We start from the raw sequence: 27,321 nt of genomic DNA on the forward strand, positions 1-27,321 counted from the left end.
GGGGGGGGGGGGGGCGGAGAGGAACGTCACGCGCGCGAGCGAGCGAGCGAATCAGTTGGTGGGGTTTCTTTACGACAACGCGCGGCAGTGCCGTGAGTGGGATTGCGGTGTGATACCGGCGTTGTGCAAGGATTGAAGACAGTTGAGAGAGAGGGAGCGCGAGCGGAGCAGCAGCAGCGGCACAGCGAGAGGTGACAGCAGCTGTAACCGCCAGAGGCCGACCTGACCCGACCCGACCCGACCCGAGCTTCACTTCACTCCCCTCCGCCACATCGCTTCTTTCTAACCCCGGGCGACGATCCTATTCGCTCTTTTATATTTATTACACGTCTCAGGCGCTTGTTTTTTTTTCAAAGCTTCCCAAAATGGACTATGATTTCAAGATGAAGCTGACGACGGAGAGAGAGCGGGTGGAGGACCTGTTTGAATACGAGGGCTGCAAAGTTGGACGAGGCACTTACGGTCATGTATACAAAGCCAAACGGAAGGACGGGTGAGTGAGTAAAAAAAAAAGGAGGGCTCGGCACCATCCCGAAAACACGTAGGCCACGCCGGGCAGCTTCGGAGCCCTGTATCCCACTCATTTGTTGAGCGAAGGAGCGAGCCGTGGCTTCTTCTTCTTCTTCTTCTTCTTTTTTTTTCCCGCGACAACTTCATTTGTAAGTCCGGTCTTGTAGCCCCCGACGGTGTTGAAGTGGCGGTCCCTGGTGCGCTGATGTGCAGCCGCTTGTCGAGCCTCACAGCTTTCCCAAAGCCCCGAGGCTATTGTGTTTTTGCAGAACATATAATTCCGCCTCAGCTTCAGGTTATCTGCAGTCTCTGCCCGGCGCTGGTGTCTCAACCAGTACGATCTTGGCTGACGTCGGAATAACTCGGACCATTTAGTTTACGAACCCCCGAAGCAATCCGCTGCTGCTGTTTCTTTCTGCTTTTTGCAGCCGCGGTTTTTTTAAGGCTCGTTCGCGTTGTGCGTTCGTGGAGGCAAAGCTGCGTTGGATGAGAATAAAGTTGTAAGGACGAGTTTGTTCTCGCAGTTGGTAGAGCTCGGTGGATTCTGTTTGAATGGAGTCGCCTGTTGAGAATATTTGAATGTCTTTCAATTTTTTTTTAAGACTTTTTAAAATCAGCATTGACATTTCACAATAGGATCACTGATACGTGAATATAGGGATCAAGTTTATGTATAATGTTAGTCATGTGTACAACAGGAAAAATGCCTATTATGTAAGTAATAGAAATAAATGAAGCACCTTTAACCACATTCTCTTAAGAAGGAAATATGATCCAGGGTGCAGTTTCATATAACAAATATGAACACTGTTGAAGAAAATCTGTGACCTTGACACTTGCTAACCTGTTGTAAGGAAGATGCCATTATTAAAAGAGGCACTGTGGTGATGGTAGAGGAGGGAGAATAGTTATTTTTGTTGCGATTACATTGTCTACAGTGATTTTAAGTCCCGTCTTCCTGTGTTGGGTGTCATATTATCCATATTATTCACAATATGTATGTATTTGACACTTGCGTTACTGTTTGTTGAACAATACTCTTTGTTTTGTAGATGTATTTGACGGTAAGTTGGTTCAAATTAATAAGGTTAATTGTTGAATGTTTAACTACTTTGTTTTCACCTAAAATATGTGACTGCTGATGAATTGGTTAATAATACAAATGAAATGGTAAAGCAAATACAGTCTTCTGCAAAGCATGTTCTGAGTATTTTCAAAGCACTTTACATTCATTTATAAGTGTTTAGAATATTGTTGTATTCTGGTTACACATTAAAACAATAATTTTTCTTCCTTTTTCTGACCATGTTGACTTTACGAGGGTATGTATCCTATACGTGCAACAGTGAGTGAAAAAAAGAATATTTATTTTTGAAAATATTCCACTGCATTTTGAATTGCTAAAACATCCTGAAACATGTCACTAATTTAATTTCAAGATGATGATGTGAGAGATTATTTTCACCTGTCAACATTCAACCAAGAAAAGAGAAATCTTGCATCTTTCAAAGTATTTCAAATTTCCATTTTGCCAAATTATGTGAGAACTTTGTGCATGGTTCCAGAATTGATAGGATATCACATAAAATTTAAATCTAATACAGAAATCCAACTTTTAGGTAAATTATAAGCTATATTTAGGAAATTGTAATGTGAATTAATATGTTGAAAACTATTTTACACTATTTTTTTCGAAAATAAATAGTATGGCCTGGAAGCCCATGTTGCATGTTGATTGACCTCTGTGAAATGAAATATGTATTGTCTCAAAATTGTTCTTCAGAAGCTTGAGCTTATGCCCTCTTGTTCTTCTGTTTTGGAGTATTTATTATTATGCTTAATTTATTTTGTCTATTTAGTTATGATTTTATAGCTTTATAGGGTTCCTTCTGATGTGTCTTCTTTCAAGACTGAAGAATCTTACCGTATCATGTTATTATTTATAGCTTTATCTCTTTAACACAGCTTCTGGGTCTTGGATGGCTCCCTTATGTTGTGTCAATAATGTGTGCATTTCAGGGTCAGGGTGACCAGAACACAATACAGCTCTAGTATGATGTCTGAAAATTTGAATTCAGTATATTTGTCATTGTAGCTTAGTGTCCTATTGAACTTGTTTACTGACACCTCAACTGTCCTAAATCACTAACCACTTACTCCTAGATCACCAGCAACAACAACTTGCATTCATCTAACTACCTTCACGTGGGGTGCAGTGTTTTAACAATGGAGTAGTTTGATGCCGAGTTGGGGAGAAAGGGAAGGTATACTTAGCTTTAGCAAGTGCTGTCCCACCAAGCTTGTACATGTGCCTCCTTTTTTATTTCTTATTTGCCAGTGATAAACCTAATTGTATCTACTATCAAGTTTTCTTTGTAAGGATTGGGGAGAGCTGCATTTTCAGAGCTGCAATCTTTTGGATGAGATGTTAAACTGAGGTCCTAATGGATACCTGAGTCATTCCCAAGATTATATAGAACATAGGAAAAACATTGGGTATCAGAAAACTTTGGCCAGTCAGAAGTAGTGGTCTTTTTATTGCAAGATTCACGTTTCCTTAAGTTAAGAAAAAATATGTTATGTGATACAATTTATGAGGTACTTGTGCACAATAAAGGTCTCTTAAATAGTTTGGTATATTTGAATGAAGCTATTCACTGGCAGAGGTGGGATCTTACCTTTGTAGGGGGCTTAGTCTGGGGAGGATCCAGAAGCATATGGTTTTATATGTTGTGTACAAGTAGTTGGCAGTTGCAATATTTTATTGTGATTGTTGGTCTCGGGCCCACTACAGTTATGGGGAAGTGCAGAATGCCCGAGGCACTCTGAAGAGAGGCCTAGACCTCCTGGCGTTTTCCCACTTCTAGGTGCAATCTAGATATTACTTGCTCAGATTGGGAAATGTTTCAGAGGTATTTCTTAAATATCATGTACTGAGTTTGTTAATTTGTCTTTGATTTATACAGTACTTGGAATGGGCAATGTTGGGCTGCCGCAAATTTGGATGATGCATGTTTCTCACAGCCAGAAGTGAGAATTCGACTAGTTTGCATCCTGAGGTGGTTAATTGTTCTACCAGCAGCGGGCCAAATAGGCATGTAGAAAAGCTGAGAGGCAATGTGGCTCTCATTGTTTTCAGGATCTCCTGGCAGAAGTCATGCAGGTCTTGCGTTTTGCCCACAAAATATATAGTCAATTCACATTACAATATACTCTGTGAAGCATTTTGCGACGTCTCAAAGATATGATAAGGTGCCATATCAAATGCAAGGATTATTATTATTATAGAAACGTGCTTGATTTGGCTGCAGTTAACACCATTACATTTCGAGGTCATTTCGAAAAGATTTATAACAAAATATTTGTACTGCATTAACTCATTTATTTAATTGTCTGCTTTGGCTATAATGAAGCTAATTGATCAAACATAAAATGAGTATTCTAGTTTTAAATTTATTGTCAAGTAAAATCATTTTCCCTTGTTGAAGTTCATTTCACGAATAGTGCTCTGAACAAATTTTGTTAGAAATACAGCATTTTTACCATCAATAGCAATATGATTGAACAACACTTTGTTGGAGAAATTTCAGCGCACTATACCTGACTTGCGTTTTTCAATTCACTGCTCTATACCTGACTGATCCCTTTCAATTCAGAAATCATTGTACTACAACAGGATTTTGCTTGCATGACTCAACTTAATCTACTCTGTCATGCTGCAACAACACAAACTTGCATTTGTAGTGCCCTTCACATAGGGCAACATCTTGGAGCACTTCACACTAGTGGAATTGGACTCTGAGCAAGAGAGAAGGGGGAGGTGACTATAAGCATGGTTGAAGAGGTAGGCAGAAAAATGGGTGAGGTGGAGAGCTAGAGGCAAGGAGTTAGGGGAGTACTGATTGAAGACTCAACCACTGATGATGGGGAGTGGGCAGTGGATGCGCAACAAGCCCAAGTTAGCTGATCTGACTAACTGCACTGTAACCTCCCTTTTACCAACATTGTTTTTTTCATAATGGCTTTCATTTTGGCAATCCTGAGTCCATTACCTGTTCTAAAGGTGATGTCACTGTGGGCCTTATTCATTGTATGTTTATTATAGAAATTTCATGTATATACTATAGTCTTTACATAGAGGGTAATAATAATAATAATAATAATAATCCTTGCATTTGATATAGCGCTTTTCACGTCGGGAGGACGTCCCAAAGCGCTTCACAGAATATACTGTAAAGTGAATTGACTGTATATTTGTGGGCGAACGCGGCAGCCAATTGCGCACAGCAATGTCCCACAAACAGTCGTAGATTGAAAATGACCAATTTATTATTGTTTTTTGTTTTTGGAGGGATTATTATTAGGCGAGTGGAGTAAGGAAACTTGCCCAAGGTTTCGCCCTGACCTGCCTGGAAATGAACTCAGGTTTCTCACTTGCAAAGCGAGTGCTCTAACCACTGAGCTACAGGACTCCGTAATGAATGACTGAAACATGTTGTCAGGATGGTGGGCACTGGACTGGTTCAAAAAGCAGATGCAGTGATGGGGGGAGGTGGGGATGGTTGGATGGGTGTATTGCAGGGATGAGATTGGATGGAACAAAGGGTCTTCTTCATGTAGATCAATCTTGTGATCTTAAAGATGGTCGATGGATACAATTACAAAATTACGTTCGTATTGCGCCCTTCACGTCAGGAGGATGTCCCAAGGCGCTGGATATTCTGCTAAGGTGTTTATCCACTTTTGTCATATTCTTAGAATAGCTTATTTGTATCACAGTATTATAGCAGGTAGAACGGCACACAAAAAAATAATCCTTGCATTTGATATAGTGCCTTGTGATGTCTTCGAGACGTCTCAAAGCGCTTTACAGAATATACTTTAAAGTGAATTGACTGTATATTTTGTGGGCGAAACGCGGCAGCCAATAGTCCAAGAAAAACACCCTTGATTGATATCCAAAAATTCCTCCTAATGAAATAATCAAGGAAAATTAGGAAGCCTATGGATGTGGAGTCCTGTAGCTCAGTGGTTAGAGCACTCGCCTTGCAAGCGAGAGACCTGGGTTTGATTCCCGGCAGGGCGAAATGTTGGGCAAGTTTCCTTACTTGGACTTTTTCTTTCACTTTGGCCTTCACTTTTGCCAGGTTCCTCTCTGCATTCGAACCCCCACCCCAAGGGCTGAAGCACTCGACCGGCCTCCACAACTGGTACTCAGCTACAAGGACCCGACAGAAAATCACTCATAGCTGGATTGGTCACTACACCCGTGGGGATCTTCCCACAAGCCAATTATACTATTTTGAAAAACAGTTAGATCCAGTTAGATTTATAATAATAATAATCCTTGCATTTGATATAGCTCCTTTCACGTCATTGAGACGTCACAAAGTGCTTTACAATATATTGCAAAGTGAATTTACTGTATATTTTGTGGGGGATACGCAGCAGCCAATTGCATCCAGCAGTGTCCCACAAACAGTTGTGGATTGAGTCACCAAATTTTTAATTATTTTGAAGGAATTATATTACCCTCGGTATATATATGTTAGCTTTGGAACTGAAAGCTTGACTGAAAATATGCATTTTGATTTCTATTGATACTGAGGTTTTTCTCTCTTCCTGTAGGGAAGTGCCTTGTCTGCATTTGGGATTTGTTCACAATGCCATGATTAAAATCATGAGTTTAGTGTGTCTGGATTGTTGATGCAGACCAAGGTCTCATGTACTGTTGTGCAGGGCACTACTTCAAAGAGTAATCTTTGGGGAAAAATGTTAGTGAGTAACACTGGTGAAAATAGGATGCTTACGTAATTCCAGAGAGTATTAGGTTAGGGTTGGCGAGAGGCAAGGCTTGGTCGGCCAAAGTGTGTGTGTTTGGGTACAGCTGGAGTTTAATCAACTGAAACTGCATAATTTGCCATAGTTTGCACTGTCTGGCAACTTTCAGACTGCTTGTCTAGTGAGGATATTTAATGCCCTACTCATTAGGAGTAGGACCAATCCTACTCATTAGGATTAACGGGATCTGAGTGGAGAGAATCTCTGCCCTTCCCTGTAGCTGCTTTCCTTTTTTTTACCACAATGTCAACATATTGCTTGTTCCTGATTTCAAAAATGGCAAAAGGAAACACTTCATAGCATGGGCAAGAGCTCGGAATCATTAAGGTTTTAACATGGTCTATACACCACATGACATAAGCTGCTTTGGGACCTTGTTATCATTGAAGCTAGACGAGAATGACAAGAACAAGATGAGAACTTGAACAACAACAATTTGCATTTATATAGCGCCCCTCATGCAGGGAAGGGTCCCAGAAAGATTGATAGTAGCGGAGTATGATGCTGAGCTGGGGGAGGTGACCTTAGGCACGATCGAAGAGTAAGTTCTTTAGGTGCGACCTGAAGTTGGGGAAGGAAGGGGCAAGGCGGAAGGGTAGAGGAAGAGAGTTCCAGAGTTTCGGGGGGCAGTGGCTGAAAGCGTGGCCACCAATGGTAGAACGGAGGGCTCAAGGGACATGCAGAAGGCCGGAGCCAGTTGAACAGAGACAGTGGATTGTGGTTTGGGGGATAAGCAGGTCGGAGAGATAGGGAGGTGCCAGGGCATGAAGGGCACTCAGGTCGGTCCCAAAGATCAGAATTTTAAAATGTGAGCATTTCAGTTTTGAGTGTTAAACCTTTGAAGAAAACCTATGGTTATCTTTTGTGTTAGTCTAAGCTTCTTACTGAAGTTTATTACATACAGTAGTTTAATAATAAATTGATTTTCTCAACGTATTTTCTGACCCTTGCAATCTACAGTTAAGGTGCAAGATAAAATCTATTCAATGGTTTTTAAAAAAAGCATTTAGAATATTTTCAATGAGTAGGTAGAATTTTCAATCAGCAATTTTCATTGTTTGAAAACCAGTTTCAGATATTGTAGCCTAATTTGCCAAGTACAGTACGTTTAATCTCTCTAAAACACTCAGAATCAGTTTCTGTCAAACATACCTTTTTGTCTGGTACTTGGGTAGATTGATTTGAATCAAATTATTAACTGCTGTAGTTTTCTTATTTTGATTTATACCCCATAATCCTTGTTAGTATAAAATGTATCAAGTCCAATTGCATGAAGGAAACCTAGAAATACCATTTACTGTAAACATTCTTCTCAATGCTTTCTTATTGCTTTCGTACGCAGAAGATTTTAAAAGTAGAACTGCTCCAACTTGGTAAAAATATAATTATAAGTCCTCAATTGAGAAGAATTGCCTTGAGCTGTTTATATAATTGTTCATACTATTCTGTCAGGCTTGGACCAAAAACATACTATGAATAATGGTTGAAATTATTTTTTTTATGAAGTGAAATCATCTTAGAATCACAATTGTATGATGTAGTTAGGTCACTCACACCGTTGCAGTCACCGATTCGTACCACTTGTGCAATGTGGTACAAAGCACTATGTATTTTCCAGGTTACTTTGTGGGGGTAAGTTTTGCCTTTTTCTATTGTATCAAGCGAGCTGTGGTCAGTTGAACTAATTTTTAGTTTCCATTCAAACAATTATAAATTGTGTGTAGATTCTTCATGTAAAGTATTTTGTGTACATCTTTCATGTAGAATGGGGACAGACTAGAAATATCTTGCCCACTTTCTTAAGAAACCTGTTTGCCTTGGTTTGCATTATCAGTTTGGTATTACTGATCAAATGATTGTGTAGCTACTTGAGGATGTTTGACAGACTATTAAATTAATATAGTTAGAGGCTTATATTCTTAAATTACAAGTTATTGCAAGTTGTATTTTCCAGGTTACTTTGTGGGGGTAAATTTTGCCCTTTACTATTGTATTTCTCATTCATAGTCTTTGTTTGAAGCTGGAAGTCTGATCCTCCTGATCGAATGGATGACATTTCTCTGTAACTGGCAACCTCAGAGTATTCTTCCCTCTGAATTCCCCTCCACCCTGAGACCCAGTTCATCCTGAGATTATCAATAAAATTTACACATGTGCAGCATCTTTTAATATAACAAGGCATGATTCCCTGATTTCTTATAAATTTTGTTTCTCCTTTGGAACTGGAATTTGGTTTCTGCTCACACCACATTCCTCTCATTGTAGCTTTCACTCAGCTGGCTCGGGTCTTTTGCATGTGCCTCGTCATTTCCACTTCCACAATTGGCATTCGTGCTCACTACTCCTCGAATCTGTGGAACTCCTCGGCTCAATCCTCTGACTTGCCCCCTCTTTGCCTGTCTTCAAATCACACCTGAAGTCTTTCCTCTTCAACCGTGGCTTTGATTACCTCCCCGCTCGGAGTCTGTCCACACCATGGTTAAGCGACTCCGAGACGCTACCAATGTAAAGGGCACTATATAAATGCAACTTGTGGAATTTGTAAAGATTTTAAGATACAATCAGTTGACAATTCTGGCCCAAAGTCCAGTCTATTTACTCAAAACTTTAAGCAGATTAGATTCTGCCGTTACATTTTAGTACACTTTACTGGTATTTAAAAACAATTTTAAAAAATAAAGGATTGGGAAATACTATACCTTCAACTATAGCTGCCACCACGATTGTGAATGTTTGGAATGTCTGTCTCCTTGAAGGGATTGAGAAACTTGTATCCAGAATAATTGGACCCAGAGCATTGAACCCAACAGGCCTATAACAAGCTTGACAGTCATGAAATACAATTTGCATTTATTTAGAACCTTTCATATCTGTTATGTTGGTAGGTAGAATTCAGCTCACTCCTTGCGAGAATCCTAGGCTGATTAGTCATTGATGTTGGATATACAGTTGTCAGCTTGGCTCAGCTTTTCTTCAGATGCAGAAGGTTTGAGTTCCACCTGCCTGTTTCAAGTGGATGTTTAAAATCTCACCATTCAAAAAGAGGAAATGGTCATTCATTTCATGGTCGATTGTGGGACATTGCTGTGCGTAAATGGTTACTCTGTTCAGCTACAAATACACAGTCACTACATTTCACAGTGAACTTGCAGTGTTCCTCAGAACTCCATCCTTCGTCCGCTTATCACCACCTGTCCAGCTTGGCGACATCAGCCATAGCCGTGGGTTTCAATTCAACATAAATTTAAATGACCTGCATCCCTGTCTCTCTACCTCCACCTCAACTTGAGGAGGAGCCCTCCTGTTCTGACCGATTGTCTAGTGGACATCAGGTCCTGGATGAGCTAAAATGTTTTCCAGTTTGAATATGGACAAGACTGGGGTTCTCATGCTTGGCTTTTGTTCAGTACCTTCTTACCTTGGATTGTGGAATCCTGTAGCTCAGTGGTTAGAGCACTCGCTTTGCAAGCGAGAGACCTGAGTTCAATTCCAGGCAGGGCGAAACCTTGGGCAAGTTTCCTTACTCCACACGCCTAATAATTATCCCTCCAAAACCAAAAACAATAATAAATTGGTCATTTTCAATCTACGACTGTTTGTGGGACATTGCTGTGCGCAATTGGCTGCTGCGTTCGCCCACAAATATACAGTCAATTCACTTAACAGTGTGTTCTGTGAAGCGCTTTGGGATGTCCTCCCGACGTGAAAAGCGGTATATCAAATGCAAGGATTATTATTATTATTATGATAGATGTGATCTTGTGGAGCCAGGTGCGGAACTTCAGTATTGTGTGATTGCATACAAACACACACACACACACACTATCGATTACTATTACTTCCAGGCTCGACTATACCAATGCTCAGCTTGCTGGACTTCTGAGTTCTTCCTTGTGTAGTCTGCAGACTATCCAGAAAGCAGCTCATTGTCCTCTCTCGTACTAGGCTCCACTAGCCTATCGACCCCACCATTACTCAGCTCTACTGGCTCCCCATTCCCCAGTGGATCAAGTTCAAGATCCTCTTTCTTGCATTTAAATCCCTCCATGTCCTGCCCCACCTTATCTCTGCAACCTCCTTCACCCATAACCATAGACACTGGGTTACTCTACGTGCTATGTCCTTTATTGGTTGGCGGGTTTCAGCCACTTGGTACCTGCTCTCTTGGACTATGCTCTCCCCACAGTTCAGACACTCGTCACTAACCATTCTGTGATGTTTTCACCAATTGGAGGTGTGGAGCTTGAGCAGAAACAGTTTACGTTTCTGCATACCAATGAAGATTAGCCTACAAAATACCCAGTCATACACCTTATTATAAATCCTGTGAAGCACTGAGATGCTCTCCTGATAAAGGCACTGTATCAAATGCAAGGATTACTATTTTATTATTAAGGTTGATAGCAAGCCTTGGATATATAACCGTGTGATCATGAGCTTGGATGGTGTTGTGTTCTATGTAACCTGGTTTATCTCTTGGGTAAATAATATATTTTTTAAAAATTGTGNAAAAAAACATTCATCAGTACAGCAATTATACATTTCAGTCACTATGCTGGCAGTGGAAGAACCTTTGCTGTAGAGATGTCGGAGAACAAGATTGAAACCTTGTACTGGAATTTGCATTCAGTCTTGTGGGCGGTATGGTAACAGATTCTGACATTTTTTTAATACATATTTGTAGTGCATGTGATTGTAGGGAGTGAGTTTAAATATGGCTCAAAATGATTTTAGGGGTTTTACTCCACAATGTTTTTATGTATCTACTTTTTTCATTATTTTAGTGTTGGTGGTAGTACAGGTTGTATCAATACTGCACTATGATACCTGATCAAGTGGTGTACTGTGTAATGTTTAAACAATGAATCGGAATCCTACTTTTCCTGAAACTGAACCAATTATATACATACTTTAGTGAAGATTTTGGTTTTGATCTGTCAATTAAAGATGGGTGCTTTGACATTACTGTACTCCCAAGCTGCCCTGAATTTTGATCCATTGAGAATTTCACCTGTTTTTCTGTACTACTTGTATATGATTCATTTGTATGTTCAGTCTTTTTTTTAGAAAAAAAGAAGTTACATTATCATATATAGGTTTTGTTTCACAGTACAGTGGTTTGATTTCTATATTCCGAGGTCATGCAATCTGTTCAATTCTTCATTGGACTTCGTACAAGCTTGGACCTTCATTTTTGTCTGTTGGTTCCTCATTTATATTGATTTTGTTTTGTTTCTGGAATTATCTTCTCTCAAAATACACAGGCTATGTTTCTGGATCTCTGTGTGGTGTCATACTCTTACAGCAGTGGTGGCCAACTTTATGGTCAGTCAACAAAATAAATGTTCTTGATTGAATACTCTGACTGTCCAGCGCCTTGGGTCGTCCTCCTTACCTGAAAGGCACTATACAAATGTTATATTTTTGTTGTTGAATATTTCTTGATTTACACAATAAATCAAGAAATGTTCAATCAGGAAAAAACTGAAAACACACTACCAATTGAACACGGACTTACCTAGACTTGTGCAAATGTTTGGGGCGGGGCAGGGGGCTTCTTCCGGCCCATGGAAAGTGTCTTAAAGAGACCGTGATCAACTTTTTTTTCTTATTATTTGAACAACTGCATATTCAATTATATTTGAAGGTTGAACTCAAAAGAATGTGGAATGGCTTCAGTGATTGAATGAATGCTTGATTGAGGTTACATTAGAATGTTTTTCAGCCACTACATCACCAAAACTATGAACTCTGCCTCAATCCCTCTGCCTTGCCTCCTCTTTGTTCGTCTTCAGTTCACATATGAAGACATTCCTCTTCGACCATTCCTACGGTTACCCCACCCTCTCTCCTCTCTCCGGCTCAGCGTCCAGCTTTACCACTATTAAGCGCTCTGAGACTCTATCTCGAGAAGTGTGCTATACAAATGCAAGTTGTATTAACTTGCAGTTTTAAAAACTATTATAGGACCTTGTGGATACAACTGAGGATACCAGTGACAAGTGCATTTGAGATATCAAGGCCAGAGGTGACAAAACTGTGGATGCAGTTTCGGTGGCATTTGGTGTGAGGTAGGGCGGAGGTGGGAAATGTGGTGAAGGAAAGTCGTCTTGGTCAGGGACTAAATGTGAGGTAGGAAGCACAGCTGAGGATCGAACCTGGATGTCCAAGTTATGCATTGGATGCAGATCAGAAAAGTATCCTCTGCATTAATACAAGTCACTTATTCATGTTCTTTTAAATTTAACGTCCAAAATTAGAAAGAGTGTCAGGGCAAAGCTATTTGGCACTGATGCTCTATATAATATATATTAATTGTTTTTAAACTAGTGGTTTAAGTTTATAAAATTAGGCTTCCCATTGTTTCAGTGACTGCTATGCAATTTATAAGCTTAGTTTGCTGCAAATTGTGGAAATTATTGTTGTCTGTTTTGCACTTTAACAACATTGTAAAGATTAAAATGGTGCACATGCTGCAATGATGTAATAGTCAAAATGTTTTTGAGAGCAGAGTAGAATTCTGAAGAATACTGTAACTTAGCTTTAGCAGAAATATAATAGATGTTTGAATTTTGTTGTTTGTTAATACTCTTATTAATACTTAATAAGTATTGTTTTTGCTGACTTCATCTCAGTGATGTATGTGCTTTTGATCCTGAATTGAAGTCAGGGCTGTGGTCCCATGGAGTTTTTTTATATATGAATGTGATTTAAGTGCAAACCATCGAGTCATTAAATTGAGAAGGATAAAACGTCAGCTATTTTGTTTGTACCAGTGATTAAATGGCATAGATTAAATGCCATGATTCAATACTGCAAAATGCATGCAAGGAAATTTGCTGTTTAGATTCATGAGGAGAATTTGGGTAATTTACAGAAGAGGTCTTTGTGTGCAGTTGTAGAAGTATTTGGAGGTTAACTCAATCTAAATGCTGAACTTCAGTTTAACTAAGACTCTACCATATGTACCTTCAATTGCACCAAACTTAGCTATTACCCAAATTCTTCCCAGGCTTTCTAGAACTCCATTCTGGTATTCATTTAACTTCCCCTCTCCCTCTCTACCTTCAAAGCATGCCCCAAGACTGGTCTGTTTGTCCATGCTTTTGGTCAACTTTCCTCTCCCCACCCTCTTCAGTTTTTTCATGGAATGCGTATATATAAACCAATGTAGTTTCACTTATCGTTGTTGTCTAGCCAGTAAGTATAGTAAAATATTGCACACCCTGCATTTTTAATGTACATGGCTCCTTAATAAAGATTCAGTATCTAATTTGAGCTAAAATATGGTACCTAGAGCTTGTATCCGATTGATACGCATCAGGTTTTCCTAAACCCACAGAATGTGTGTGTTTGTGTGTGTAGGAATGTCTTTATCTGCTCACTCTTTCACAATTGAAGTCTGTTAAACTAGCCGTGTTAATGAGCATTGATGAAAACTGCATTCTCATTTGAAATAATTTTGTTAAATATGGCAAAACCTTTTCTCACACTTTCAGAAACGTTCTGCTCCACGTTTTGGAATACAAGCCCTTTTCGCTGAATGTTTATAATACATGAATGAGATATTGGAGTTTTGCATTTCTTTTCCCTTTGATGTGCTTCAATAATACCCACAGTATTTATTAAGACTGTTTGGGGATGAGGTTTAAATTTCTGTTCTTGTAAATTTGTTAAGCTTTTAATGGTTTTGTCTCTCAAAAATATGTTAGAATTAAAAAGGTCTTTCACAACGTCTTTGAAGATTAACAAAATGCTCTTCCACATTGGTCTCCCAGTTTCTTTCGGAAGACAATTGATGCGTTTGGCCTTTTCCAATGAAAACAAAATAAAATATTTTTGACTGAGCAGTTGAATAAACATAGTGACTTAAGGACAATCAGAGCTCCAAATGAAAATCCAAAAGCTGATTCAAAGTGTAGAATTCTTGAAGACGGCAGATCAAATTCAGAATTCATCCTGTGATTGTGATGTGCTGTTTACCAAAGCTCAGGAACCACTTGTTTTTCTTGCAAAAGGCAATAGTAAACTAGAAAATATTGGAATTGGACCCCTGATATTTCAAAACATTTTATTTGATCGTGGGCAAGGTAGATTTGAAAGCTTCATTGTATTTTAAAACCTTTTGATTTGAGCCAAGTCTATTTCAATGCTCCATTGTATGCAGATGAGAACACTTGACTAATTTTTGACAGCTACTTGATTATAGCAGAACAGTGTAAGATTACCTTCTGGAGAGTGTGAAGATTATGTCTGACTCCTGGCTAACATAGCTGCCAATATATTTTGATCTATTGGACAGTTCAGATGGGTTACAGGGTAGGATCCCTACTAACCCTTTACAAGCCAATGAGCATAAGATCTCTCAATTGTGGCACATGTGCATGGATTTTCTATCAACGCAGCTATTTTCCAGATTGTTCCTTGGTGTTCAGGGAGAGTGAACAATGGTGCCAGTTTGTACACATACCCTGCTTACTTCTGTAGAAAATGGATTATCATCTTACCCAGTGAACAGACATGATAGCAAGGAAAAATTGAATATTTTCATTTAGGGATAGAAAGGACCAATTTGTAGTGATGGGTGGAGGCTTGTGTGGAGCATGAACTAGTTGGGCCGAATGGTCTGTTTTATAGAATCATAGAATTATACAACACAGAAGGAGGTCATTCGGCCCATCGTGTTTGTGCCGGCTCTTTGAAAAAAGTTATCCAAATCAATCCTACTCCTCCGCTCTCTCCCCATAGCCTTGCACTTATCCACCCCAAATAATTATCTACTTATCTCTTAAAAGCTGTTATCGAATCGGCTTCCACCACCCTTTCAGGCAATGCATTCCAGATCCGAACCACCCGTGTGAAAACATTTGTCCTCACCTCCCCTCTGCTTCTTTTAACTATTTTAAATCGGTGTCCTTGGGTTACCGACCCACTCACCAGTGGAAATAGTTTCTCCTTCTTCACCCTATCGAATCCCCTCATCATTTTGAAAACTTCTATTAAGTCTCCTCTTAACCTTCTCTGCTCCAATATGAATGTTGTTCTTTAGCCTTCAAATCATCACGGGAATGAATAAGAAAATTGTTGTTTGGAAAGTTCAGCTATGGGGTATGCAAACTAATTTTTGAAACTTAGAAATAACTAAGGCTTTAGTAGTGTTAGCAATGGTAAGATTTACAGTATTAGACTGTTAAATTCCAGCAGTGCTTGATGTACAGTATCGAGTCTCTAACCTTATCTTTTGCCAATTTGTGCCTATGCTATATGGGATTAGAAAATAGTTTGAAACTTTTTAGATTTAAGCAAATTCATGGTTACTAAGTGTCAAATATAACAGCAATTAATGTTTATATAGCTCGGTTCATACTCAGTGCTTTACAAAGATCGGGTTGTATGCCAAGCAGGGTAGAGGAGCAGCGGGAGGGGAGAAGGGGGAGATGACAGATTATAGGCATGTTCGAAAACATAGGATTAAGGTGGAACAAAGACAGACAGAGATGGGGAAAGGTGAGGGGAAGGGAGTTCTAGAGGTTAGGGGCTTAAAATTTGAAGGCTCGGCCACTGATGTTGCAGGGAGGGAATGGGACGTGCAGCAAACCAGAGTGGAGGAGAAAGCAGAGGAGTGGCATAAGAGAACAGAGTCATAAGGAGATCCCCAAATGTGAAGGCAACAACAACACTTATATGGTGCCCTCCACGCCGGGTAGCATCTCAGAGCACTTAACAGTGGTGAAGCCTGACTCCGAGCTGGGGAGGGCGTGACCGTAAGCAAGGTCGAAAAGGAAGGTTTTCAGGCAGCACTTGAAAAAGGGGAGAGTGGGGGCAAGGCGGAGGGATTGAGGGAGAGTGTTTGGGGCATAGTGAAAGAGCAACCTCCAATGGTGGAGTGGAGGGTGCCAAGGACAGGAAGGAGGCCGGTGCCAGTTGAGCAGAGGCCCCGGGTGTTGGATTGGGGAATGAGGAGGTCGGAGAGGTAGGGAAGTGCCAGGGAATTAATGGATTTGAACATAACATTTATAGGTTAGATACTCAGTTGATCCTCATAAAGCCTTGTTGTATATTCCAAAATAAATTTTAGTTTGAATAACATCCATGGCAGTACAGTGCTGTTTTTCTTAAAACGTCCTAAATTCTGTTCACTTTTGTATTTGCCGAAAGTCAAATAGTTATCTTGGCATACAGATATCTGTTGGAATGTTATTACAGTCAATGTTGAATGACAGCAATTGTTACTGTATTCCTACCATTGCTGTGGTTATTGGTAAAAAAATGCAAGGATGAGGATGCCTTTGTTAAATATGATTGTAAAGTGTTCCTTCCACTCAATGTTTTCAGCTTATTTACCAAAATGGTTACAGGAACCAGGGGATGAAATTATTCAACTGTTTTTCATAACTCTTCAATCTATTCGAATTAGATTCTCTGAGCGACATAAACAGCAGCTTATTAAAGGAACGCACACCTTTATTAACTTCGTATCTATGGTATTGAGCCAACTCCCTGGATTCCCTGTGTATTGTAACCTAAACAAAATGCAGGAATTACTATTTGAAGAAATCAATTGCTGCTGCAGAGTTTAATTTAATAATAAATAATGATAATCTTTGCATTTCATATCGTGCCATTCCTGTCTGGAGGCCACCTCACAGAATTTACTGGCTATATTTTGTAGGCAAACATAATTCTAGGTTGACAGTAGATTTTTTTTAGACTGCTCTTCGGGAAGTCGAACTGTCTCTGGGCTGATATGTTTTGCATATATTCAGTATGCATACTGACAGATATATTACTGTAATAAAGCTGTACAAGTACCATTCTTATTATTATTCTATTAAAAAAAATGTTTAAAGCCTTTTGAAACCTTTACCTGTGCTTATCCTGGTATTTTTTCTTTGTATTCCCTTTACCTATTACCTCTGTTATGCTGGATAACTGCATGTCCACTTAACCTCAGTAGGACTGAGGTCTCAGTACTGATATTCCATTTTGAGAATCCTTAGTTATAGATGTAGTGCATGTGCATTGTACCAGGGGCGGAATTTCTTTCTCCCCCAAATGGGAGCATTATCGACAGCATGGTTTATTTTACACCTTTGTGATTCCTTGTCCTCCTTGCACTCTGCTGTCTTTGATTATGTCAATCTCTTTTCTTTTCCACTGTATCTCCTCTGCTTCACCTCCATTGCTCTGTTCAAGTTTCACAGTTGCCTATTCCACTATCTTCTCTATGTTTTCTCCAACAGCTTCTCTTCATACCCTTGCACAGTCAAGTCCTCAGCCCATCACCATATCCGTGATCAGTTTCATTACTCCTTATGGAGTCAGATGAAATTCAAGTTCCTCATCTTCACTTTCAAATACTTTGATGGCCTACCTCTGCAATCTCCTGCATCCTTAATGTCCCCTTTACACAGAAAACATTGGCCTATTTCATGTCCCCTGTTTAATCTGCACCCACCTTCTCGAACTCCACCCTTGAATCCCTCTGCCTTGCTCTTTCCCTCCCCACATTCAAGACCTATCGTTTTGGCCAAACATGTACAAATCAATGTATTCTATGTTACTGCATACAAGTAACTTTATTTGCAGCCTAGAATTTGCCTGGTGTACTGTTTCCACAGTTTTGGTTGAAAGTATTAACATTGCACTCAATTTCAGAAATATATGGCTGAAGTTTTGTCTGGTTTTGAGGATAATTTTAAGAAACCTAAATTACTGTAGTTATCTGTGTTACTTTGTGAGCATCTGCAGTCGTAGTTTTGTAAATGGGTAAAATGTTTTCTTTAAATACACCACAAGAAATGTCTGAGGGGTTTTCTTTGCATTGAATTCGTGCCAACTAAGAATCCCCTTTCTGTAACAATTCTGTTTTAATTTTTTGTCTTGTATAGGAAAGATGACAAAGACTACGCTTTAAAACAAATAGAGGGTACTGGAATTTCTATGTCAGCTTGCAGAGAAATAGCAGTAAGTAAACACCCTAGTTTTTGCATTGTAAACAAAACAGTAATACAAATTACATTTCATGGGGGGGGGGGGGGGTGGGGTGGGGGGGTGTCAGACATCGCCTTAAACAATTCAGCCAGTTTCTATTAAATTTGGAAATGAGAGAAAAGTTGGTCAATTTTATAGTGGAATATTTGTGAATATTTGTAATCCAATGCCAGAAATTATTCTCTGGCTAAAACAAATGATTGGTCCATAAACTACAAGTGTTGTGTATCATTATGGAATATATACTGAACATAGAATTTCCTAATAATTACCATTTGTTTTTTATCATATAAGACTGCTTTAGCAATATTACACACTAATTCTCTTTTTTGACTGTTATTCATTAGGGATGAGGAACACATTAACAGTTAATATCCACTCTGAAAACCCACTACTGAGACAAAAGCCGATAAACCAACTGACGGCATTTCTATAAACACAAATAGAATCTGATCACTTTTGCAGTCATTTTAGGTTTGTTAATTGTCCTTATCCATGAATTGTCAACTTTAAATTTATCATGAAAACTACGGAGCCAGAAGTAGTGCTGAGTGGGTTCAGGCTGGGAGGTAATTCAGTGCTAAGACTGGTTGCATTTCAGACTTTTCTTCAGCAAAGCTGACTAAATCAGACTGAATTTAGTTTGCAGATTAGCAGACATGATTGAGGTCAGGTTGGAAGCAAGGCCAGGTGCAATACTGAATTATTGCTTAATGCATGGATAGGTCTGGTAGGCACAATAAGGAAGCAATCAAGCTTAACTTTAGTTTTGTGTATTGTTTGCTTGTTATGGCCAACATTGAGCTTACACTAGCTGGGATAACTTTCAAAACGCATCTCTTGATTACCTCTCCATGTTCATAAGAGAATGGAACACATTAATTTGTGCTAGTTGCACAAAGTATTCTTGTACAATCTTCTGATTTATTGTGTGTGTATATGTGTATGTGTGTGTATCTATACACACACACATACAAGTATATAAAAAAAGGCTGATTAATAGGGATCATGTAAGATTGCTTAAGCTTTACACTCCTGTGATTTTTTTCCTTCATTCACTGTTAATGGCTGGCTCTTTACAAAGGAAAATATCAATACGAGCCTATCCAGCTCCACCCCGGGCTTCTCTTTTAAAGCCTAAAAGAAGGCCAAGACTTTTTTTAGCCTCTTCTTAAATATTGTGAAATAGTGAACCTGGCACTTGCCAATTCCTGGATGCTCCATCATTTTCAAAGTCAAGTAAAAGCCCTTTGTAGACGCCAAAAATGGTATTTTTGAACTCGGTCTATGAAGAGGGCAAAATGTCGCACCGTGGCGTCAGATGTGTGATGGTGCTTCATCCTTTGCCTTTCCCACATGTTAGGCAAACAGCATTCTGTTTTCTTGTCTTCTTGGCCCAACTGGTGCTGGTACATGGGCTTGGTACTATTTGGCATCTTTCATTCACCCCATTTAGTGCCAGTTGAATTTCTGTGATTATGTCCATATGTTGGGCCTTCCTTGGATTTGAACCTAGAAATACCTGTTCATAAACTCAGTTGTCAAAGTGCTCACTCTTATAAAAGAAATTGGCAGCAGGTTCTATTTTTCAGCAAGGTTATAACAAATGAAACAAAATATAACTAACTTTAAAAAAAACTTTATTGTGTTTTAACACAGTAGCAAAAATGTTTGGATTACAGATTCCAAAATGATGCTCATAGCAATAATAGAGGGCAACTCACTTAAAACCTTGGCTTATTAGAAGGGACTGTGAGTTCAGAGTCCCAACATGAGGCTTGAATCCACAACCTTCTAATTCAAAATATTTGCCTTGTTCACCTACTTAAACAAATGTTCATCATAGTTATGTTCCAGTTTAGATAATCTTATTCATTAGTTTGAACAGATCACTCCCTCAAATGATTATAATAAGCTTAAGACTTGAGTCTTTTCACTATATTATTTGATCTTTTGATCAAGCTATTTTTGATTTTCATCTGAAGATTTCCCTCAGAAATCATTCAGAATCCTTTAAACCACTGCAGTTCTTGGTCATTTTGCAGCACAGCTCATCTTTTTATTGTGACATAGTTCCTGATTTTGAGTGTAGTTTATCTTCCACATACTGTATCTTGCTCTTTAACCTTTCCTTTTTTTCCTACAATAGTTCATTTTTGGAAATCAGCAATTCATTCTGACAGATTGTTTCTTTTGTTGTGCTATTGCAGCCTATAGTTCGTTTTGTGAATCAAAAATAATTGAGAATTAATCCTTGGATAGGGATTTTTATATAGCATGAGTTTCAATGTTCCAATGATTTCCCTTGACTGAATGATGGAGCTACCCTAAGCAGAATATCATTCAAGTAATGAAGGCTTGTATCGGAGGCTAACATTGGGATGAGGAGCACATTAACAGCTATTATATATAATATATATAATATATATATATATTATATTTATATATATATTAAAATATCCATTGATATTTTTAAAACTTTTAAGTCAATGCACACAAAATCCTTTTCCTTGTTTGCCTTTTGCTGATGGGCACCTATTCATCATGTTTCCTATTCCAGTTTGGATTACCTTATTCATTAGGTTGTACAGATCACTCCCTCAAATGATGGTAATATCCTTTCTTATTGTCATTCCCCCAAATTAAAATGTTAATACACAGCAGCCTGATAAATAAGTCAGGTTTCCTAATGCTTTGTTGCTGGAAGAGATTTTTCTTCAACTTCAGCAATATGAACAGTACATTCATCAATTAGGATTTCTTGATAAATCCACTCCAGTTAGTTTGTTATATCGTATAAATTTGCAAGGTACCTTGCTTCACAAAGGGCAGGGACATTGCACTTTTTCAGATTTTTAGTTTTGATCACATTGGGAAGCTGTCATGTAGATTTTTAATTAGAAAAAGATGATGTATATATGCCTGTTAGCTATCTCTGAAGGATGTAAAGTCTTTACAAATAGGAATGCGGCCTTGCAGTATAAAATTGCATTGCTTGCAGCATTGAATAATGTGACACTTTTCTCCAATTCATAACACTAATCACATGATCAGACTGCTTGGGGTGTGAAAAACTTGGAAAATGTGTAACAGTTCCTCTCATTTAAAAAATATTAATATGAAATGTATCTTTCTTCAAATAAAGATATCTTTTTAAAGTCTTGTTGAAATCTGTACAAGTAGCATCTGTACAAGCTGAGCAGCACCAGTTGTCATTCAGCAAACTATCAAAATAATTGTGTGTAGATGTTTTTGCCAAAAGGGAATTTCTAAGATCTAACAACAACACCAACAACAAAATTACATTTGTATAGTGTCTTTCACTTTGGGAGGATGTCCCAAGGTGCTGGACAGACAGTTTTGGGGAGTGTGGAGGGCAGGGCGGGAAACAGGGAGATCAAAAAGCACGGTCGAAGAGCAAGATCTTGAGATGGGTCTTGAAGGAGGCAAGGGGGGGGCGAGGCAGAGGGACTGCAGGATGGAGTTCCAGCGGGTAGAGTGGCAGAAGGCCCGTCCGCCAATAGAGGGGCGAGCAAGGCGGGGAACGTGAAGCAGGCCAGAGCCCACTGAGTGGAGGAGTGATCAGGATGGTAGGGATTAGGATGTTGCAGAGGTAGTGGGGAGCAAGACCATGGAGGGCTTTGAAGGTGAGGACCAGCATCTTGAACTGTATCCTCTGTGTGATGGGAAGCCAGTGGAGTTGGGCGAAAATGGGGGTGATAGGGTCACAGAGCTGGTGCGGGAGAGTAAATAGGCTGCAGAGTTCTGGATGATCTGCAGCCTATGGATGGAGGATTACCTTATAATCTTAGGCAGTTTAATACAAAATCCTGCCTTTTTATTTACCTGTATCAGTGACTTTTTTTGACCCTGATTGCAATTTTTCAAATATTTTGTGAGAAATTTGTAAGTAAGCATTTGTGTTGGCAGATTCAATGTCAGTGCATTTGTGGGAGTAAAATAAGTGTGTGAGGATGGTGAAACAGAACCTGCTTATTTTAAGTTCTAGTTTGAATATCAATCTCCCCTGTGTTGTATTTTATTTATTGATGGTCTTATCAGTGGTGGTGGGGTCGGAGTCATTGAGACCATGAGTGATGACAAGACAGAGGGGCGGCATGGTTGATTGTTGTGGGTCGGGAGTTTACATACAAGATGGAGGGGAGGTGGGGATGTAATTGGAGATGATGGGGCAGGAAAAGTTAACACATTCGGAGAGGAAAGAGGAGATGTTGGTGAAGAAGATGCCGGGTGATTTTTGAGATGATAGCCTTGAAAGAAAAAATAGAAGGATAATAAACAACAACAAATTACATTTGTATAGTGCCTTTCACATCAGGTGGACATTCCAAGGCGCTGGACAGTGAAGGGTTTGTACAGTGATGTGCTCTAAAGAAAAGGTGCTGGAGGAGTAAGGAGATAGATCAAGTGAAGTTTAGGAGATGATCACCTTGCTACCACTGCTACTGTTTGAGCAATGAGAAGTGTATTTGGGAGGGGAGGACCCAATAAGAGGGAGGGGCACTGGGGGACAGACAGATTTTGGTGGGTCCAAGTTGATCTTGATGTGTTTATCCAGGATGAAGTTGTTAATGATGAGATGTTTGTTGAAGGGAGTGACGGATTGCAGAGGGATAGTACATGTCAACAGGATTGTCCAGGCTTCCTGGCTCATTAATAGGACTTGGTATTTTAGACCCATTAATGGGGATAGAATTCTTATAGATAACTGCTTATCAATACCCAAATGAGTTGGGTTAGGTAAACAAGTAGTGGAAAGCACCATACTGATGAGGTGAGCATTTTAGATGTCTACATTCTAGTACCCTGGTCCACACTTTAGTGGGCCCTAATATCTAATTGCCAACTTGCACTTGTGTTGTCTGGGTATAGACAAGGCGTATATGTGTATGTTTGTGCAAGTTCAGGGATGAGATTACACTCTCCAGAACAAGCAAAGAAGAACATGTAGCCAGACCTGAAGATTTGATGATTGTTTTTGCATGTGTCAGACTCCCAACTGACAAAAAAGATAGGTGTTGCCCACGCACATGCCTTTATTTTATCCTCTCCCCCTGCCCCCAAACCTTTGCTTCAATGAATCTTTAACTGTTGTGGTAGAATTTTAGACTTATCTGTAGGACCTAATTTTGAATGCTGCCATAGGATACTATAAGACTGACATTGCTTATTTCTCTTGTGGAAAAGTTCCAATGCTGGATAGGAATATGAGCTCCATGATTGACTAGACAAGAGAATTGACCACTAGGTTTATTTTAGACATGTTATATTGAGTCCAAAGTTAATACAGGTCTTGTATAATGTCAAGTAAAGAGCTGTTTAAACACATTTGTATGCGTTAATACCGTACTTAGTCATGTTGCGGAAGCTTCGTTTTACAGGTTATGATCTTGAACTAAGGTGAGACATTTGCCATAATAGTACTGTATCTATTCCACTTAAAACAAAAGCAGTTTAAAAAATGTTTATGAATGAACACTAGCAAGTGACCTTTAAATGTCTTACTGAGCATTGTTGTGGTGTGAAGGTGACTACTTAGTTTATAAAAATCAAATTGCTTGTGCTGAGAATCTCATTTTGTGCTGAAACAACTTTTTATTGTAGAGATGTGTGCTAAATCAGTGATGTTTCTCATTAATTCCAGTTGATAAGGCTGCTTCTGGAGCATTTTGTATTGACCCAGTAAATATTGAGATTTATCTCTTCAATCATGCTTTCCTTCATCTCTCCACTCTCCATCCTCTTTGAGTTCCCACCCTCCAGCTTGGTTTCCTAGCCACAGCAGTGCGAAGCGCTTTGAAAAGCCCTTCAAAGTGATAGGCACAATGTAAATATAAATTATATTGTATTATCTACAGCTTGCTTTGATGTTTGAACTTTATTTGACAATTGAGTTTGAATATATCAATTCTACTTGCAAACTTTGAACCTGCTTAATATTTCAGTCTTTTGACTGATTTGTCTTCATAGAATCATAGAATTGTACAGCACAAAAAGAGACCATTCGGCCCATCGAGTTTGTGCCGGCTCTTTGAATAGAGCAATTAATATCAGTCCCACTCCCCAGCCCTTTCCCCATAACCCTGCAAACCCTTCCTCCTCAAATACCTGTCCATCGCGTTTTTAAAAGTAGTTATCGAATCAGCCTTCACCACCCTTTCAGGCAATGCGTTCCAGATTCGAACAATTCGCTGCGTGAAAAAATTTCTTCTCACCTCCCCTCGGCTTCTTTTAGATACTATTTTTAATCTGTGACCTCGAGTCACCGACACACCCACCAGTGGAAACAGTTTTTCCCTTTCTAACCTATCAAATCCCTTCATGATTTTGAAGACCTCTATTAGGTCTCCTCGTAACCTTCTCTGCTCCAATGAGAATAATCCCAGCCTCTCTAGCCTTTCCTCATAATCAAGGTCCCTCATTCCTGGTACCATCCTCGTAAATCTCCTCTGAGCCCTTTCCAATGCCTTAACATCCTTCCTATAGTGTGGTGCCCAGAACTGGGCGCAGTATTCTAACTGAGACATAACCAGGGTTTTATATAGGTTAATCGTAACCTCCTGACTCTTGTACTTTATGCCCCTATTTATAAATAATAATAATAATAATACCCAAGTCCAGATTTGTGTAAATTAAGAAGAGCAGTGGTCCTAATACCGATCCCTGGGGGATGCCACTGTACACTTCCCTCCAGTCAGAAAGGCAGCCGTTCACCACAACTCTCTGCTTTCTGTCTCCCAGCCAGTTCTGGATCCACGCTGCCACTGCCCCTTTTATACCATGGGCTTCTATCTTTCTTACAAGTCTTTTGTGTGGCACTTTGTCAAATGCCTTTTGAAAGTCCATATAAACTACATTAACTGCACTACCTTTATCCACCCTCTCCGTTACATCATCGAAAAATTCTATTGGATTTGTTAGACAAGACATATTAGACAAGACATTTGTTAGATTTGCTAGACATTTGTTTGCCTTTAACAAATCCGTGCTGGCTGTCCCTCATTAGCCCATATTCTTCTAAGTGTAGATTTATTTTATTCTGTCAAGCAGTGATCAATCGTAATGGCTGCTGATCGATTCTGTCATATTCACTGTCTCAATTGAATTGAAGTGCAAAAACAAGCTTCAAGTTGGATTTACTTATAGAGAAATGAATGCAGTAATATTTCAAACTATTGAAATATTTAAATAAATGACCTCCTCACTCCCTAATCCACCACCAGGAGCCTCCGCTCGACTGGCTCCTGCTTGTCCCTCGCACCCTCCGCCCTACCATCGGAGGTCACGCTTTCAGCCACTATGCCCCAAAACTCTGGAACTCTCTTCCTCGGTCCCTCCGCTTGTCCCCTACCCTTTTTCAAGTGCCTCCTGAAAACCTTCCTCTTCGACCATGCTTACATGAAAAACAACAAAATTACATTTGGATGTGTCTTTCACGTCGGGAGGACTTACAACCGCCTCCCCCACCGCCACCCGCCCAGGTTCTGCCACTGTTGAGCGTTCTGAGATGCTACCCTATGTGGAGGACGCTATATAAGTGCAAATTGTTGTTGTTGAATGCTTATTTGAAAGTATATTATTTCCTATATTGCATTTGTTTAAGAATTTTCATATTTGTTCTTCTAACGAATGTGAGTGTACTGCACCATGTGGTGCATCAGTCATATATAGCCCAACCTTGTTCATGCAGGGTTTTGCTTCAATAAACACAGACCTTGGGTTATAATGTGATGTGCACACAAATAGCAGCTTGTCAGCATTTCCAGGTTGTCACTTCCTGCATGATGCGTGTTTTATATAAGACTTTATAAATTGATGAAGCCACACTGACTTTACAGACTGACTTTATTTCCTGTGTTTCGCACAAAGAAATCATAGATGCACATTATGCGCAGGAAGCACTACTGATATTCCCTGTGTGAAGTCAGCAGTCCTTCCTGCACAGTGCACAAGGAGACTTTGGTGGCTCTTCCTGTGTAAATTTGCACACAGCAAGCTGGCTGATCAGCGCAATACTATAAACTGATTTGGAATATAGCTAAATGTGTTATAACGGGTTGAATTCTAGATGAAGAAGGGTCCAGATTTGATACTTGATTTGTGCTGCGTTAACCATTGTTCCATTATTGACTTTGAACCTGCTAAAATTGCTCTGTGAACAGGCTGATGACAAACACATTCGGGAAAATTGCAGCTGGTTCTTGAACAATCATGGAAGTAGTGGGAGCAGAAAATTTAAACTGCAACTCTAACAAAACTATTTTTAATTTTAAAATAAGTCCCAGTAGGTACGAGGATATTTTCAATTCGTATTGGAATCAGTTTTTAATTTTGAATTGAGCTCATTTTCTAATATTGTGTTCTTTGTTCACAGTTGCTACGGGAGTTGAAACACCCAAACGTCATTGCTCTCCAGAAAGTATTTCTGTCACATGCAGACAGGAAAGTGTGGCTTTTGTTTGACTATGCGGAACATGACCTCTGGGTAAGAAAGAGTAATATTACAAATGTACTTTTTGGACTGCAAAGCATTAGTACATCTTTGGTAGTTTTACTGTTTTTTTATTGGTTAAATTTAATTCCCCTAGTAAGTTTTAGCATCTATTCCTCAAAAAATATATTTCTATATTTGAAATAATTAAATCTGTATGGAATCAGAAATTGGAAATGTTTGTGTCAGATGTTTTATTTCAAGTGTGCAAGGAGTAGACTTGAGAAACATCATTTCCTACTTCTTTCCAGTCTGAAAAGATACCCTTAACTCCTACTCTCTGCTTTTGGCTTCCTAACTATTATTTAATCCATTCCACTACCTCTCCCACAGTTTCACATACCCCTATTTTAGTCACAAGCTTCTGATAAAGCACTTTATCAAAGGTCTTCTGAAAATCCAGATACACTACATTCCCTGATTGCAATTCCCTTGTCCAATTTATCAGTTACACCTTCAAAGAA

The 27,321-nt window shown here is 39.3% G+C and overlaps 1 protein-coding gene across 3 annotated transcripts in view; it reads left to right on the plus strand.

Annotated features, from left to right (window-relative positions):
* Positions 1–27,321, plus strand: part of cdk8 (cyclin-dependent kinase 8) — a 63,773-nt gene that overhangs the window by 1,360 nt on the left and 35,092 nt on the right. For 2 of the 3 annotated variants that reach the window (XM_007900631.2, XM_007900634.2), the window contains exons 2-4: positions 357–493; positions 18,243–18,318; positions 26,741–26,851. In XM_007900631.2, coding sequence (XP_007898822.1) covers positions 366–493; positions 18,243–18,318; positions 26,741–26,851 — 315 coding nt within the window. In that variant the 5' untranslated portion in view covers positions 357–365. Of the gene's footprint in view, positions 1–67; positions 192–356; positions 494–18,242; positions 18,319–26,740; positions 26,852–27,321 lie in introns of those variants that run through there. The other variant, XM_007900632.2, reaches the window with a different exon arrangement.

The sequence above is a fragment of the Callorhinchus milii genome, unplaced genomic scaffold (genome assembly GCF_018977255.1).
Source record: "Callorhinchus milii isolate IMCB2004 unplaced genomic scaffold, IMCB_Cmil_1.0 Scaffold4, whole genome shotgun sequence".
Taxonomy (NCBI): Eukaryota; Metazoa; Chordata; class Chondrichthyes; order Chimaeriformes; family Callorhinchidae; genus Callorhinchus; species Callorhinchus milii.